This window comes from Stenella coeruleoalba (assembly GCF_951394435.1).
Source record: "Stenella coeruleoalba genome assembly, chromosome: 10".
Taxonomy (NCBI): domain Eukaryota; kingdom Metazoa; phylum Chordata; class Mammalia; order Artiodactyla; family Delphinidae; genus Stenella; species Stenella coeruleoalba.
The window spans coordinates 38,309,410-38,327,453 of NC_137156.1; the positions used below are offsets into that span (position 1 = coordinate 38,309,410).

Sequence of the window (18,044 nt, forward strand, 5' to 3'; positions counted from 1 at the left end):
CATGGAGTGTACAACATCAAGAGTGAACCATCATATAAACTATGAACTCTGGTTGATAATGTTGTGTCAGCACAGGTTCATCAATGTAACAAATGTAGCACTCTGGTAAGAGATGGTGCTACTGGGAGAGGCTGTGCATATAAGGGCAGGGTGTGTAGGAGATATCTTTGTACTTTCAATTTTGCTGTGAACCTTAAAAACTGCTCTAAAAAAAAAAGAAGTCTTTAAAAAAAAAGTTTTTTTAAAGGTTCAACAACAAAAACAACAAAAAGTTTAAGCATGAGGATGGAATACCTATATCCTAGCAGAGAACTGACTCCCCCTTGGACTATCACTTAGCACCCTGCACCCCAGTAGGCTGAAAAAGGACATCTGATATTGTTTAACAGATCAGACAACAACTTTGGTTCAGGACCTGTTTTATAAACAGTCCATGCTCTGTTTTATAAACGGTCCATGCTATATACAATGGAATACTATCCAAAAGTAACAATCTTACCCCCAGAGAACTTAAAAACCCAATAGTTAAAATAAATATGCATTTTTAAGGGTATAACATTTTGCAAAAGAAAGGCAGGTGAACATGTGTGAAAAAATCAGAATAAACTTAAAACCAAAATTCTGGCTCCTAAGGAGGAATTCTGGTTGAGAATACCCCTGAATGAGAGGCACCAAATCTGCCTTCGTCCTCTTAAAAAGGTGGCTGTTCAATTCCCTCAATAAGGAGCTGACTTGCTTACATGGACCAATGCAGCACATGTCACAGTGCCAGAGAGTGCCACTCAGAAAGAAAGACCCAGAACATTAACAATGAGTAACCATGGAAACTGAGAAGTGAGGTGATATTTATTTTGTTTTGCCTTTTCTGCATTTTCTGTGTGATAAATAAGAATATATTAGTTTGAAAATTAGGGTTTAAAAAAAAGCTATAAAGAAATAAAGTATCATCCTAAGCCTTGTGCAGAATTTGGTTCCTTTCCAGAGAAATCTTCAGAGGACAGCAGATATGAGGGGAAAGACCTTCTGAGTAGCTTAAAACTAAGCCTGGGCCTCTCATCTCTCATTGCCCACGTGAAGGAGAAATGTGCTCTGCAACAGAGCTCCCATATGTTAAAGAACTGTGCTTCCAAAGGTGCAGAGTCTCTTCACTCAGTTGCTTCCATGCCTCCAACCTGTACCGATTAGTGCAGGAATGGGGGCAGCTCCCTGAGCACTGCCCTAAAGTTTCCCTGGGCAGCCCAGGAATCCAGAGACTAACCTAGAAACTACAATGTTAAATCAGCTGTTATTTCTTTCACCAGCTATCTGGAGATTCACAGGTCTATCTATATAAAGGTCAGGAAAACCTGATGTCCTTCTCAAAGGAGAGTGTGCCCTTGGTCCAGCTCTAGGGAGTTGCCAGGCTGTTAGGTTTGCTTAAGGATCCATCACTGGGCACCCATCAATGGTATGAATATCATTCCTGGGCATGCAGGGTTCCTGCCACTCTCAGATCTCAGAGAGAGATCTTTTGTTTTCTTTGTCCTCATGCCATTTTTGGACCAAAATGACAGGAAGAACCAAATCTGGGTGCAAGGCTCATTGGGCAAATCCTTGGTGGCTCTGGTGCAATATTCCAGCACCAGACTCTGGCACAAAGATCTTTCCACTCCATTCCTCTTCCTTACGTGTTACCTAATGTACAGATAGCTGTCCTGTCCAGGTTCTGAGAATGAGGTTGATAAGAGCTAAAATATCACCCTACTAGGCTTTTCTTTGTGAGACCAAAAAGTGTGCTGGATAAGCAGATAAGCCTTACTTCTCTCTTTTATTTCATGTGCTATTTAAAGCCAATTCTCAGCCTGACATGATTTAAGACAAAGTTCCCTAGATTAGTCCTGAGTCCACAGACTGCCACAGCCACTACTCATTTTCACCCCTGGGCCTTTGGGGCCACTCTTTTCAGATGAAAAGAAGACAACTGTCTTGGCTACAGCAGGAACTAAAGAGGAAGTTCAGCCTCCCGAGACTGATAAGAATTTAGCAAACATTGAGCAGACAATCTTGTGATGAGGATATAAATTAACAGGAGTAATAAGGTCAGACTATTAAAATCATGAGTTTCATTAAGAACTTGCCAAAATTGGGTGGCATTCCCATTTACCTCCCCAGGAGCTCCCCTTCTAAAACCTACCAGAGAGCCCAAGACATTATTTAGAGCTTTCATTTAAGATTTCTCCTCTACCTGATAGAAATCATTACTCTTAAGTCAGTTTAAAGAAAACAGGTTCACTTTATAGAAGAATCAGAGATTTCCCAGCTACTGACAAAATTTTCCGTAACAGAACAGTAGGTCAAACATGCCAAGATTAAAAATGACAGTGACAACACACAAGGAGGGACAGCTCTAACCACTACTGGCCAAGGTGAGCAGCACACAGATGCAGAAGAATAAATTATGGACTTTAATAAACACCACATCCTGCCTAACAACTGCTGTGGAATACACTCATTCCTGGTTAAAGACTCATTTCTCCTTCATGCCAGACAAATGGTAACTCGTTAAAGCAATTTAAACAGACACCAATAAAGGAAGTTTTTGATTAAGGTCATGAATCTGGGCTGACAGGAAAACCATGGTGTTTCAGGGAAAATGGCCTATTTAGCGTAGAATTAAACCTGACGGAGGGGAAGGCACTTTCAGTGTGGTGCCGGTGAAGGAGCCCAGCCACTTCCAAAGCAACATGCTGTGGGAGGGCCAGGAGCCCACATTAGATGCACAGCTGAAGAGAAAAGGAAATTGTCTTGGGGTCTAGACCACAGTTTCTCTGTGACAACCAACCAAAAAGAAAAAAATGACCTCCATCTGCCTCTCCTTGCTTCAAAATGTTATTTAATAGCAAATTTCCAAGAGTTTATTTAGGCTTGAAAATGCCTTCAAACTCCTCTTAAAATACTCTAAAGAGTATATGATTCCCCAGTGGCCATGACAACAACATCCCTTTTCTTCTTTAGTCTGGTCAGATGTTAGACTCTGACTGGCAATGCAGCTACCCTGTCAATAATGTAAAATAAAAAACGATTAAACTAAATAGTTCTATTAATGAGTCATCACATTGATCTAGCAGAGAAAGTACAAACAAGGCCCAGACAGACAGAAATAGCAACTATTTTTTTTTTTTTCTATTTGTACTCCCTAAAGAGCATTTTTCAATCATCTGTTCAACAGTATGTCCGGGTAGAAGGGGTTGGAGCAAAAGGAAACACACCTGCTTTAATACAATGACTTGAATAGGAAAGCTGCATATAGATCTCAGGGGATATGTAGTTTCTGGCGAGATAGTTAACTACGAGGGCACACTGTCCAGGGGATGCCTGAGAGAAGCCAACACAGAACAGAGATGATATAAATGCGAAGTACTTAATGAAATGATCCTCTGCAGACTGGAGGAGACATAGGCAAAATGAATGAGGCAAAGCATTTTAAGCTTCTTGGAAAAGATACTACTGCTGCCTTCCATTGGTTCTATTCAGTAAATATTTACTGAGCATTTATTCCACACCAGGCATAGGGTTGCAGGGGGAGGGGCAGTCTTGCTGATGAAGACACCAGACTCTAGCCCTCAGAGTTTTTTGGTCAATGTGGAGCTGCCCTTCCTAAAATTAGCTGACCCAGGGAAATCTAACAATGTTTGTTTGCCTCTGCCTCCTGCCTCATTTTTATGCAAATGAAAGGGACCAAATGGCCTATTGCCAGACACATACAAGGTACAGGCCACCTCTAGATTTCCATTCTGTACAAACAACAGCAACAGTCAATTCTGACTGAGTCATACGGTGCTACTTCTAGAAAAGGTTAAAGACATTTGGTACAATTAAAGTGAGTTCGTGGGAGGGTGGGAGGGAGGAGGATAATCTCAATTCACAGTCACATTTTTAAAAGCTTGAAATTTAAATTAGACTGGTTCCCTTGAAAGATCCTTAACTATACACCTTCCTCTACCTGGGAGCCATTCTCTTGAGAGCAGTTGTCCCCCAAGATCCGATTAGAACCAGATACCTCCACCACCTAAGTATCATTTATTCCCCCAGGCACGCTCTCCCTTTCTTGCAGGCCATTTCTCCCACTACCCCAGAGCCCTGCCCAAGGAGACGCTACCTTCATCAAGTTGCTCAAATCCCAGGTGATAGCAAAACTCCCTTTCCTCAACAGGCCCTAGAACCTATACGCCCAATATATTTTTGCCCTCCCACTTAGTAACCTCAGTTACATACAGCCTTTCTCACCTACCCTGGAATACACTGTGACAACTTTAAAGGCACACGTATCTCCACACACAAGGTTATAAGAGAGTCTCTTGATCCAGCCAGGATCACAGCCGCCCCAAAGGCTTCATTAGCTGTATGTAAGGCCTGTCAAGCTTCTCCTTTCTGGACCAGCTACTCAGTACAGCTGATGAGTAACCGCCCTTCAATTAGCCAACCAGTTGAGAATAAATTGTATTTTCTATCACCCTCAAAGGATTCTTCACACTCTTTCAGTCATCAATCTGTCACCATATTTCATTCCAATTTACCAGTGACCCAGCAGAGGATACAAAATGCAAGACTGCTGGTGTACTGGGTTAAATAGTGCCCAAAAGTTCATGTCCACCCAGCACCTGGGAACATGGCATTTGGAAATAGGGTCTTTGCAGATGTAATCAAATTAAGATGAAGTCATACTGGATTAGGGTGGGCCCTCATCCAATGACTGATATCCTCATAAGAAGAGGGAAATTTGAACACAGACACACACAGAGGCAGAGACTGGAATTATGCTGCTACAAGCCAAGGAACACCAAGGATCACCAGCAACCACCAGAAACTAGAAAAGGCAAGGAAGGATTCTTCCCTAGAGCCTTGGGAGGGAGCATGGCCCTGCTGGCACATTGATTTTAGACTTCTAGCCTCCAGAAGTGTGGAGAATAAATTTCTATTGTTTTAAGCTACCCAGTTTGTGGTACTTTGTTAGGAAATTAATACAGCTGGCAAGTAAAGATAAATGCAAATGGAACTACTTCTAATTGTTTGGTATTTCAGGCAAGCTCTGAGATGCTTCACAATTTCTCATAGAAAGCACCTGTGGAAACTGTGAACATCTGTAACCCTAAAAAGCAGGCAAAGCAAAATGCTAGTTTCAACCAGATCAGTGAAATCCTTAGAGCTTAAAGTAAACAGCGAACACAGGGATGCTCCAATTCATTTGGGTGTTTCTGATCATAACTGCTGAGGGAATTGAGGAAACAGAATGCAAAAACCTGAGAGGAATTAGGCCAGATCACTGCAGCAAAGAGCCCAGCCCTGTGAAAGAGCCCCAAGATCATTAACAGCTGAAAGCACAGGGCACTCAATGCTCACCGCTACTTCCACCTGGTTTAAGGCAGCAAAAGAGTGCCACCTGAAGGACCACAACAGAACTAAGGCACACCTGTAAAAATTCCAATTTTTTAGTTAAAACAAGTTCCCAACTCCCAGGAGGAGAATGGTAAAAGAGAAGAGAGTCTACAACCAGTATCCCTCTGTAGAATTTGCCTAATCTTCCTCAAGAGGCACTGAACTGTATTCTGCCCAACTCAGGCATCAGTGATTCAAATAACCAGATGGTCAGTGGCCTCTGACCACATAGGTAAGCTTACCTTTTGCTGCATGATTGACAGAGGAGGGAGGTTCATCGTCAGATGTAGAGCTGAGGTTCAGGGCAAGCTCTGCAACTCTTTTCTTCTGTTTCTTGAGAGGGGCAGTGCATTCTGAATCATTTCTCCTCCTCATTGTTGCTGCAACCACAAATCCAGATAGTCAGCTGCCCTTGTCAGACACACTAGGATCACAGCAGGAATTTCAAAGAATGGGAATGAACCATTAATGCATGAAAGTTGTCAACTCCAAACAGCTTCCACTGCCAGCACTTGAATAGCTTCTTCCTCAGAATGAGGTCCAGGAAGGATGCTAGCCAAGCTCTGGTTTTCAATAACAGCTGTTAGTTTTACTGGAAAATGTGCTCACAGACCCGCAGCCTCTGGGCCATTGGTGTCAGATACCAAAAAGTCATGGATCAACTCCACGAGCCACAGGAGGAAAAACACCTTGCGTACTTGTTATTCTATATTTTTGATGCAACACTGGCTATGTGTGACAACAATGTACACTAGAAATTAATTATGAAACCTGATGAATATCAACAAATATTTCCAAGGTGAAAAAATCATCCCAGAATGATTGCTACATCACCATTATTATTTCACCAGGACAATTAAGAGATTATACAATATGATACAAATGCTGGGTTTTGGTTTACTTCAGGATGTTTGAAAACATGGGAGAATTGGGCAAGTTTTTAAACGGAGTAAGGAATGGACGCAGTGGTTGACTTAGGACTGAGGAAACAGAAGAGTGGGAAAGTTAGCAGGACCGGAGGTAGCCATATCATAGGACTCAGATACAAAAACAAGTTTAAGAACAAGAACCCACCTCCACAAAAAAGAATGGAAACAGGCAAGGCACCATGTCACCATCATCCATGCCCATGGGTAAGCATGAGAGGCAAGCATGAGGGGAAAAAATGAGATGGAATGAAGTGGTTATGAGATTCCTGAAATCTTAAGGAATGATCAAATTAAAGAACAATTAAGAGTAGAAGTGAATACAGTGTGGTTTACACACAACCGTTGTTTATAAGAGGACTCAGAAAAGAGAAAGTACTCAAAAATAGGAGCAAACAGGTGGGTGCTCAGCTGGGCTGCAATTCCTTAGGAAAGGGGAGTTGCAGGTGCACAAGAACAGGCTTACAGTATGGGTCACAGCAGCAAGAGAGTGATGAAATCCAAAGATACCACTGATCCCCTCGTGATTTCAAACATGAATCACGTTTCACTTCTCTCCAGCTCAAGGATGAGGAAGCCTACCCAACACATAATCTCATCCTTCCTAAGGAGGCAGCCTCTTATAGGCACAGGCAGGGGCTATCCTGCGGAAGTAGGAAGAACAGGAGGCGTTGAACAAACAGAAAGCAACACCAGGCTGAGCCACATTTCACTTTAAACTACCGTGTTAAATATCCCCTCACCCCAAAGGCCCATAACGTAAGCAAAAAGGGCCCTCTGATTCCTAGCTACTCCGGGGGAGACTGGAAGCACAGGAAACTCAAGAACTGTGTTGAGGTAGGTACCAACAAAGGAGAGGAAATAGCGTCCGAAAGGCAGGAGATACCGATGCTCCTCCCCAAACCACCTTAGATTTGGGCCTTCCAAATCACCTCATTCAACCCTCTCCTTTTCCACTAAAAGAAACTGAGGCCCGAGAGGGGAAGGCCGCACAGCTAACCAGTGCCCAGCTCAAGTGACCTACACATCCAAAAGAATGTGCCCTGGCAGAGGACTTCTAAGTGGAAGGCAGAAGGCCTGGTTCTACCTGCTGCTCCCCCAGGGAAGGGGTTCAAATCCCCTCTCCAGTCTTCTCTACCTGGGCCTCGGTTTCGCACTACCACCCCTATTCATAGAGGGAAGAGATGAGCTCACATCTCCCCGGGCCAGTCTTTTCATTTGTAGATAACGTGAGTGTGTGAATGTGTGCGCAGAAACGTTTGGCAGCGGCAGCTGATGGACTGGGGATGGGGCGCGGGGAAGAAGGGTGTAAAGGAGGAAGGGAGAGAGAAAGGGCGGTGAGGGTCACGACCGCCCGTGGGGGGCCGAGGGGAAGATACTGAGCCCGCGGGCCCGCCCGCTCGCTCCCCCCGGGCCGCGCGTCGGCACTCACGCTGAGGGAAGAGGGCGAGCTGCCAAGGAGCGGAGAGGGGGGGATCAGGCCGCCGATGCCGCCGCCACCAGGCCTGGCCCTGCCGCTGCCAGAGCCGCCTCCTCCTCCCCCAGTTTCGCTTCCCCACAAACCCGCCCCGGTCCGCTGGCCGCGTAGTCGCGCTCGGGTCCCGCCCTGCGGGACGCGCAGCTTGATGACGTCAGGGCATCCAGCTCCCTCCACCCTCCCGGGCCCTGGCCCCGGGGCAGACCGCTGTAGTTCTGGCCCGCCCCACCCCCTGCCCCTGAGCAGCCCAGGGCGCCTGCGCAGAAGACCCAACGGGGAAAGGATACAAAAGCAAAAGTAACCAGGTATCTTCCGGCTTTGGGTACGAGAAACAAATATCAAAAACAAAAAACGCCAGGTGCCATCACATCGACTCATCTCTCTTATTCTCATTATTATCTTAATTTTACAGATTAAGAACAAGTTTAGAGCGGGAATTCCCTGGCGGTCCAGTGGTTAGGACTCCACGCTTCCATTACTGAAAAAAAAAAAGTAACAAGTTTAGAGAGGTAAACGGAAAACTGGTTGAGGGCAGAAACCCAGTCTTCTTGTTCACTGCTGTATCCCCAACACGCAGCATACAGTACATTCTTTACAGATATTGAACAAAGGTCCAGAGGAAGAAGGCCGCCTGTGGCATTTTACCATATGGACACAGATGACTTCCTTTGCCAAACGCCTCTTCTGATCTTCAGACCAATATGGCCAAAAGTCTGACGAACATCCTCAGTCACTTCACACCCATAGATTCAAGTCTGACCTTATATTCTCCCATAAGCCTGCTCTTTTTCCAGTGAATTACACCACCATTGGTCCAACCAGAAATCTTCTCTCATTCCCCAGAGCCTCCAGTATATACTTTATTGCATTTACCTACAAATTATCCCAAATCTATCCATTCTCCATCCACATTGCCACTAACCATGCACTCACCTTCTCTCATCAGGATTTCTCCAATAATCTCCAAATCATTGTCCCTCCAGTCGGGATCCCTCTAGTGCAGTCTCTGCAAATCAAAGTTATTTTAAAAAAACAAAAAACAAAACTAATTTGATCCTGTTACCTGTTTCACCCATCAATGATGAAAGCCCATCAATGGCTTCTCACTTCTCTTAGGATGAAGCCAATGTCCTTAGGATGGCATACAAGACCCTCCCATCTGACTCCTTCTGCAGTCATACTTTGAGCTACTGGTCCCTTAGTTCTCCCCATCGCGGTTTTCCCTTGGTTTCTCAACCATGCCATGCCTCTCGAAAGAGTTCATCCCCTTTCCTGGATTGCTCTTCTCCCTCTCTTTGCTTGGCTAATGTCCACTTATCCTGAGGCCTGTTTAGTGTTCTTATCTCTGGTAATCTTTCCTGACCCCACAAGTCTGAGTGGGGAGTCCCCCTAAGCTTCCACAGCCTTCTGTCATTCACTATCAAAGCACTCACCAGTCTTGTATAATGACCCACTGACTCATCTGCCTCCCCACTCAGCTGTAAACTTTGTAAAGGAAAGGTTATGTCTGTCTGTATTAAATCCATAAGATTTAATATTGTGGCTGGTAGTAGGTATGCAATAGACATTTATTGAATATGTGTAAGTACGGAAAATGAATGAAGGTTAAGTGATGTGCCCCAGGTCACAGAGCTAGGAAGCAACAAATGAGCATTTAAACCCAGGTTTCTTTGGTTCTAAAGCTGTGTCTTTCCACCTCACCAGGGGTTCTTAACATGGGTTAAGACATTATTCTTAACATGTGTTGGATACCTTTGGTAATCTTGTAAAGCTTGTGAACCCATTCTCAAAATAATAATTTAAAGGGCATAATATACAATGTATAGGATTACAAAGGAAATCAATTATTTGAAATACAGTTACTTTTTTTTTTTTTTTTTTTTTTTGCGGTACACGGGCCTCTCACTGTTGTGGCCTCTCCCGTTGCGGAGCACAGGCTCCGGACTCCGCGGCATGTGGGATCTTCCTGGACCGGGGCACGAACCCGCGTCCCCCGCATCGGCAGGCAGACTCTAAACCACTGTGCCACCAGGGAAGCCCCGAAATACAGTTACTTTTAAATTGTGATTTGTTTACTTTTAATGTAAAGCGTTAAATAATGAGAGAATGCATTTAAAACGTAGGAAAATTAATGATAAATTTACTTTTATATATATATATGTATATATACATATACATATATATATATATGAGTAAATCCAGTGAATAATGCTGGAACAACCAGATAAATATATCAGGGAAAGATGACTCTTGATTCCTACCTTACACCATATGTAAAATTAAATCAAAATGGATCAGACCTAAACAAAGAGCAAAAACAGAAAAGAAAAAAAAAAAGCTTATAAAAGAAAACATAGGTGACTATAGTTAGCAATAACGTATTGTATATTTGAAAGTTATAACCATGTGAGGTGCTGGATATTAACTTACTGTGGTAATCATTTTCCAATATATACATATATCAAATTATTATGTTGTACACCTTGAACATACAATGTTATATCAATTATATCTCAATAAAACAGGAGAAAACAGAAGTTTAAAAAAAGAAAACATAGAAAAATATCTTTGCAGACTTGGAGTAGACAAAGATATTTTTTACAAAGGACCCAGAGAGCATTAATCAGAAGAAAAAAATTGAGAAAAATAGACTTCACAAAATAAAAAGGCTTCTGTTCATCAAAAGACACCATTAAGAAATTGAATAGCAATCCACAGACTGAAAGAAAAACATTCACAGTACAAATATTTGACAAATGACTTATTTCCAAAAAAATATATAATACCCAACAACAAAAAGAGAAACAGAAGTTTCCAATTCCTGTCAAAATAGAGAAAACACATTCCATCCCATTTCTTCCACTGAATGCAATTTATAACCTAGGCAGAATGCATGCAACACCTATCTGAAGATTATGAAAAGTAAATGGTAGCAGAATTCTTTTTTTAAATAAATTTATTTATTTTATTTATTTATTCTTGGCTGCGTTGGGTCTTTGTTGCTGCGCGCAGGCTTTCTCTAGTTGTGGTGAGTGGGGTCTACTCTTTGTTGCAGTGCACGGGCTTCTCATTGCGGTGGCTTCTCTTGTTGCTGAGCACAGGCTCTAGGCGTGCAGGCTTCAGTAGCTGTGGCATGTGGGCTCAGTAGTTGTGGTTCTCGGGCTCTAGAGCGCAGGCTCAGTAGTTGTGGCACAACAGGCCCAGCTGCTCCGCGGCATGTGGGATCTTCCCAGACCAGGGCTCGAACCCATGTCCCCTACATTGGCAGGTGGATTCTTAACCACTGTGCCACCAGGGAAGCCCAGCAGAATTCTTGAGGAAGGAAAAACAGAAGTCAAAGAACCACCAAGTCAGGGTGAGTTTCCCAGTTGTTCCCCCTCTGGTATCTCCTGGCCAAGACTGAAAGGCAGCCTGAAACCTGGAATGTGCAAGGGGTGCAGATGGAAAGGGCTCCAAGAAACCATCTATTTCTTATCCCAGAAGCAAGAAATAAGTCCCTATAGATCAGAGAAACTGGAGGAAATCGCATGGTTTTTGCTTTGTTTCTTTGATTCACTTAAGGTTCCTCCATGTCTTTTCATAGCTTGATAGCTTATTTCTTTATTTATTTTTGGCTGCGTTGGGTCTTTGCTGCACATAGGCCTTCTCTAGTTGTGGCGAGCGGGGGGCTACTCTTCATTGTGGTGCATGGGCTTCTTATTGCAGTGGCTTCTCTTGTTGCGGAGCATGGGCTCTAGGTGCGCGGACTTCAGTAGTTGTGGCTCATGGGCTCTAGAATGCAGGCTCAGTAGTTGTGGCGCATGGGCTTAGTTGCTCCACAGCATGTGGGATCTTCCTGGACCAGGGATCAAACCTGTGTCCCCTGCATTGGCAGACAGATTCCTAACCACTGCGCCACCAGGGAAGTCCCAGCTTATTTCTTTTTAACACTGAATAATATTCCATTGTCTGGATGTATCCCAGTTTATTTATCCATTCACATACTGAAGGACATCTTGGTTACTTCCAAATTTTGGACATTACAAATAAAGTTTCTATAAACATTCATATGCAGGTTTTTCTGTGGACATAATTTTTCAATACATTTGGGTAAATACCAAGGGGCACAATTACTGGATCATATGTTAAAAGTATGTTTAGTTTTATAAGAAACTGCCAAACTGTCTTCCAAAGTGGCTGTATCATTTTGCATTCCCACCAGCAATGTATGAGAGTTCCCACTTTTCCACATCCACATCAGCACTTAGGGTTGTCAATATTCCAAATTTTGGCCACTCTAGTATGCATGTAGTGGTATCTTGTTCTAATTTGTATTTCCCTGATGACCTATGATGTGGAACATCTTTTCATATACTTATTTATTATGTGTGTATCTTTGGTGAGGTTTGTTAAGGTCTTTGTCCCATTTTTTAATTAGGTTGTTTGTTATCTTATTATTTTTTTTTTTTTGGCTGCGTCGGGTCTTAGTTGTGGCACACGGGGACTTTCATTGTGATGCGAGGGCTCCAGAGCGCATGGGCTCTGTAGTTGCGGCACTCGGGCTCTCTAGTTGTGGCACGCTGGCTTAGTTGCCCCACAGCATGTGGGATCTTAGTTCCCTGACCAGGGATCGAACCGGCATCCCTTGCATTGCAAGATGGATTCTTAACCACTGGACCACCAGGGAAGTCCCTTGTTATCTTATTATTAAGTTCTAAGAGTTTTAAGAGTGAATGCCCAGTTGTTCTGGTATTATTTTTTTTTTCTCTCTCTAGTACCATTTTTTAAAAGACTATCTTTGCTCCATTGTACTGCCATTTTTCCTTTGTCAAAGATCAGTTGGCTATATATATATGCAGGTCTATTTCTGGGTTCTATATTTTGCCCATTAATCTATTTGTCTATTCTTTTGCTATATCTTGATCACTATGGCCTTATAGTAAGTCTTGAAGTTGAGTAATGTCAGTCCTCCAACTTTGTTCTTCTTCAGTAATGTGTTGGCTATTCTGGATCTTTTGCCTATCCACAGAGAATTTATTTTTTTTTATATTATTGCAAATATATTTTTGTTTTTTTATAGGGGTAAAATATACATAAAATTTTCCATTTTCATCATTTTAAGTGTACAATTCAATGGTATTAAGTGCATTCACATTGTTGTGCATTCAACTACATTTTTTTCCCATATACATGTATCTATTCTTTTTCAAATTCTTTTCTCATTTATGTTTTTACAGAATATCAAGCAGAGTTCCTTGTGCTATACAGTAGGTCCTTGTTGGTTATTTTAAATACAGAAGTGTGTACATGCCAATCCCAAAATCCCACTCTATCGCTCCCCCCAACCCTTCCCCCCAGTAACCATACATTCATTCTCTAAGTCTGTGAGTCTGTTTTTCTGTTTTGTAAATAAGTTCATTTGTATCATTTTTTTTAGATTCCACATATAAGTGATATCATATTATATTTTTCTTTCTCTGTCTGACTTACTTCACTTAGTTTGATAATCTCCAGGCCCACCCATGTTGCTGCAAATAGCACTATTTCATTCTTTTTAATGGCTGAGTAAAATTCTATTATATATATGTACCACATCTTCTTTTTCCATTCATCTGTCGATGGACATTTAGGATGTTTCCCTGTCTTGACTATTGTAAACAGCACTGCAATGAACACTGGGTTGGATGTATCTTTTTTTTTTTTTTTTTTTAGGCTCTATATGCGGAGGCTTAGCGGCCATGGCTCATGGGCCCAGCCGCTCCACGACATGTGGGATCTTCGCGGACCAGGGCACGAACCCATGTCCCCTGCATCGGCAGGCGGACTCTCAACCACTGAGCCACCAGGGAAGCCCCGGATGTATCTTTTTGAACCATGTTTTTCTACAGATATATGCCCAGGAGTGGGATTGCTGGATCATATGGTAGCTCTATTTTTAGTTTTTTAAGGTACCTCCATACTGTTCTCCATAGTGGCTGTACCAATTTACATTCCCACCAACAGTGCAGGAGGGTTCCCCTTTCTCCACACCCTCTCCAGCATTTATTATTTGTAGATTTTTTTTCATGGCCATTCTGACTGGTGTGGGGTGATATCTCATTGTAGTTTTGATTTGCATTTCTCTAATAATTAGTGATGTTGAGCATCTTTCATGTGCTTCTTGGCCATCTGTATGTCTTCTTTGGAGAAATGTCTACGTAGGTGTTCTGCCCATTTTTTGATTGGGTTGTTTGGTTTTTTGATATTGAGCTGCATGAGCTGTTTGCAAATTTTGGAGACTAATCCCTTGTCAGTCGCATCATTTGCAAATATCTTCTCCCATTCTCTGGGTTGTCTTTTTGTTTTGTCAATGGTTTCTTTTGCTGTGCAAAAGCTTTTGCATTTACTTAGGTCCCATTTGTTTATTTTTGTTTTTATTTCCGTTACTCTAGGAGACGGCTCAAAAAAGATATTTATGTCATATTTATGTCATTAAGATATTTATGTCATATTTATGTCATTATGGCACTTATGTTGCTATTTATGTCAAAGAGTGTTCTGCCTATGTTTTCCTCTAAGAGTTTCATAGTATCTGGTCTTACATTTAGGTCTTTAATCCATTTTGAGTTTATTTTTGTGTATGGTGTTGAAGAATGTTCTAATTTAACTTTTTTACATGTAGCTGACCAGTTTTCCCAGCACCATTTATTGAAGATACTGTCTTTCCTCCATTGTATAGTCTTGCCTCCTTTGTCGTACATTAATTAATCATAGGTGGGTGGGTTTATTTCTGGGCTTTCTATCCTGTTCCACTGATCTATATTTCTGTTTTTGTGCCAGTACCATACTGTTTTGATGACTGTAGCTTTGTAGTACAGTAAGTCCCCTACATATGAACGAGTTCTGTTCTGAGAGCATGTTCGTAAGTCCAGTTTGTTCTAAGTCCAACAAAGTTAGCCTAGGTACCCAACTAACACAATCAGCTATATACCACTGCTTTTACACTTGCTTCTGGACATCCTGGGCTTGAAATAAAGATACTGTACTACTGTACTCTATACAGTACTGTACAACCACTTGTAGAGGATGCACACGTGTGACAATGTATGCCAGACACATGAACTAACTTACGTGATTGGACATGCGAACACACGTTTATATCTTTGAAAGTTCACAACTTGAAGGTTCATGTGTAGCAGACTTACTGTACAGTCTGAAGTCAGGGAGCCTAATTCCTCCAGCTCCGTTTTTCTTTCTCAAGATTGCTTTGGCAAAAGACCCCGATTGCTTCGGGGTCTTTTTTTTTTTTTTTTTTGCGGTACGCAGGCCTCTCACTGTTGTGGCCTCTCCTGTTGCAGAGCACAGGCTCCGGACACACAGGCTCAGCGGCCATGGCTCACGGGCCCAGCTGCTCCGCGGCATGTGGGATCCTCCGGACCGGGGCACGAACCCGTGTCCCCTGCATCGGCAGGCGGACTCTCAACCACTGCGCCACCAGGGAAGCCCGCTTCGGGGTCTTTTGTGTCTCCAAACAAATTTTAAGATTTTTTGCTCTGGTTCTGTGAAAAATGCCATTGGTAATTTGATAGGGATTGCATTGAATCTGTAGATTGCCTGGGGTGGTAGAGTCATTTTGACAATATTGATTCTTTCATCCAAGAACATGGTATATTTTTCCATCTGTTTGTGTCATCTTTGATTTCTTTCATAAGCATCTTATAGTTTTCAGGGTACAGGTCTTTTGTCTCCCTAGGTAGGTTTATTCCTAGGTATTTTATTCTTTTTGATGCAGTGGTAAATGGGATTGTTTCCTTAATTTCTCTTTCTTATCTTTCATTGTTAGTGTATAGAAGTGTAAGAGATTTCTGTGTATCAATTTTGTATCCTGCAACTTTACCGAGTTCATTGATGAGCTCTAGTAGTTTTCTGGTAGTATCTTTAGGATTTTCTATGTATAGTATCATGTCATCTGCAAACAGTGACAGTTTTACTTCTTCTTTCCCTATTTGGATCCCTTTTATTTCTTTTTCTTCTGATTGCCATGGCTAGGACTTGCAAAACTACGTTGAATAGAAGTGGCAAGAGTGGGCATCCTTGTCTTGTTCCTCATCTTTTAGGAAATGCTTTCAGCTTTTCACCATTGAGTATAATGTTAGCTGTAGGTTTGTCATATATGGCCTTTATTATGTTGAGGTACATTCCCTCTATTCCCGCTTTCCACATAAACTTTAGAATCAATTTGTCAATACCCACAAAATAACTTGCTGGATTTTGATTGGGATTGCACTGAATCTATAGATCAAGTTGGGAAGAACTGACATCTTGACAATACTGAGAATTCCCTATCCATGAACATGGAATATCTCTCCATTTTATTTCTTTGATTTAATTCACCAGAGTTTTACAGTTTTCCTCATATAGACCTTGTATATATTTTTTTTTTGTTTAGGTTTTTTTTTTGTTTTTTTTGGGGGGGGGGGCTGCACTGTGTGGCATGCAGGATCTTAGTTCCCCAACCAGGGATCAAACCCATGCCCCCTGCAATGGAAGCGCAGAGTCTTACCCACTGGACCACCAGGGAAGTCCCTTGTATGTATTTTGTTAGATTTACACCCAGGTGTTTCATTTTGGGGAATGCTAACATGAATAGTATTGCATTTTTTATTTCAAATTCCATTTGTTCATTTTTGGTATATACAAAAGTGATTGACTTTTGTATATTATCTTGTATCCTCCAAGACAAAGGGTTTTTTTTAACAGATATTATACAATAACAACAATGAAAACAAATAGCCCAATTTAAAAATGGGCAAAAGAGTTGAATAGACATTTCTCCAAAGAAGTATAGAAATGGCCAACAACCATATGAAGATATGCTCAACATCACAAATCATTATAGAAACGCAAATCCAAAGTACAATGAGTTACCACCTCACATTCATTAGGACGACCACTATCAAAAAAACAAAAATAAAAAATAACAAGTGTTGAGAGGATGTGGAGAAATTGGAATACTGGTGCACTGTTGGGGGGAATGTCAAACGGTGCGGCCACTATGGAAAACAGTACAGAGTTTCCTCAAAAAAATAAAAATAGAATTACCATATGATTCAGCAACTCTCCTTCTGAGTACATATCCAAAAGAACTGAAAGAAGGGTCTCAAAGGGCTATTTGCATACCCATGTTCCCTAAGCATTATTTACAACAGCTAAGAGGTAGAAGTAACCCAAGTGTCCATCGAAGGATAAGTGAATATACAAAATGTAGTATATGCATACAATAGAATATTATTCAACCTTAAAAAAGGAGGAACTTCTATCACATGCTATAACACAGATAAACTTTGAGGGCATTATGCTAAGTGAAATAAGCCAGTCACAAAAAGACAAATACTGTATGATTCCACTTATGTGAGGTACCTAAAATATCTAAAGTAGTCAAACACATAGAAACAGAAAGTAGAATTGCCAAGGACTGGTGAAAGGAAGAAATGGGAAGCTGTTGTTCAATGGGTAAAGAGTTTCAGTTTTGTAATATGAAAAACTTCTAAAGATCTGTTGCACAACAATATGACTATAATTAGAACTATCCACTTTAAATTTATTAAGATGGTGGACTTCCCTGGTGGTGCAGTGGTTAAGAATCTGCCTGCTAATGCGGGAGACACGAGTTTGATCCCTGGTCCAGGAAGATCCCACATGCTGTGGAGCAACTAAGCCCATGCACCACAACTACTGAGCCTGTGTTCTAGAGCCCAGAAGCCACAACTACCAAGCCCGCGCACAACTACTGAAGCCCGCGTGCCCTAGAGCCCACGCACCGCAACTACTGAGCCCGCATGCTGCAACTACTGAAGCCCACGTGCCTAGAGCCCACGCTCCACAAGAGAAGCCACCACAATGAGAAGCCCACATACCGCAACGAAGAGTAGCCCCTGCTCACCACAACTAGAGAAAGCCCACGTGCAGTAACAAAGACCCAACGCAGCCTAAATTAATAAATAAAAATAAAATTATTAAGATGGTAAATTTTGTGTTATATGTTTTTTAACCACAATTGAAAAAAACAGCTATTATAATCACGATCTAATAGAAGGCCTGAAGACTCTTAACATGAATAGAAAGATAGTAAGTCTCACCAGAGAAAGAAAAGATTAAAAAATAACCAAATGGGAATTTTAGAATTGAAAAATATGGTAAGAAAAACAAAAATTTCACTAGATTGGATCAATAGCAGAAGGGAGATGGCAGAGGGAGAATCACTGAAA

The 18,044-nt window shown here is 41.8% G+C and overlaps 1 protein-coding gene across 1 annotated transcript in view; it reads right to left on the bottom strand.

Annotated features, from left to right (window-relative positions):
- CMTR1 (cap methyltransferase 1) overlaps positions 1-7,957 on the bottom strand; it is a 57,909-nt gene extending 49,952 nt beyond the window's left edge. The window contains 2 exon segments of the mRNA XM_079934926.1: positions 5,658-5,795; positions 7,774-7,957. Coding sequence (XP_079791052.1) covers positions 5,658-5,790 — 133 coding nt within the window. The 5' untranslated portion in view covers positions 5,791-5,795; positions 7,774-7,957.
- Positions 7,958-18,044: the final 10,087 nt, after the last annotated feature.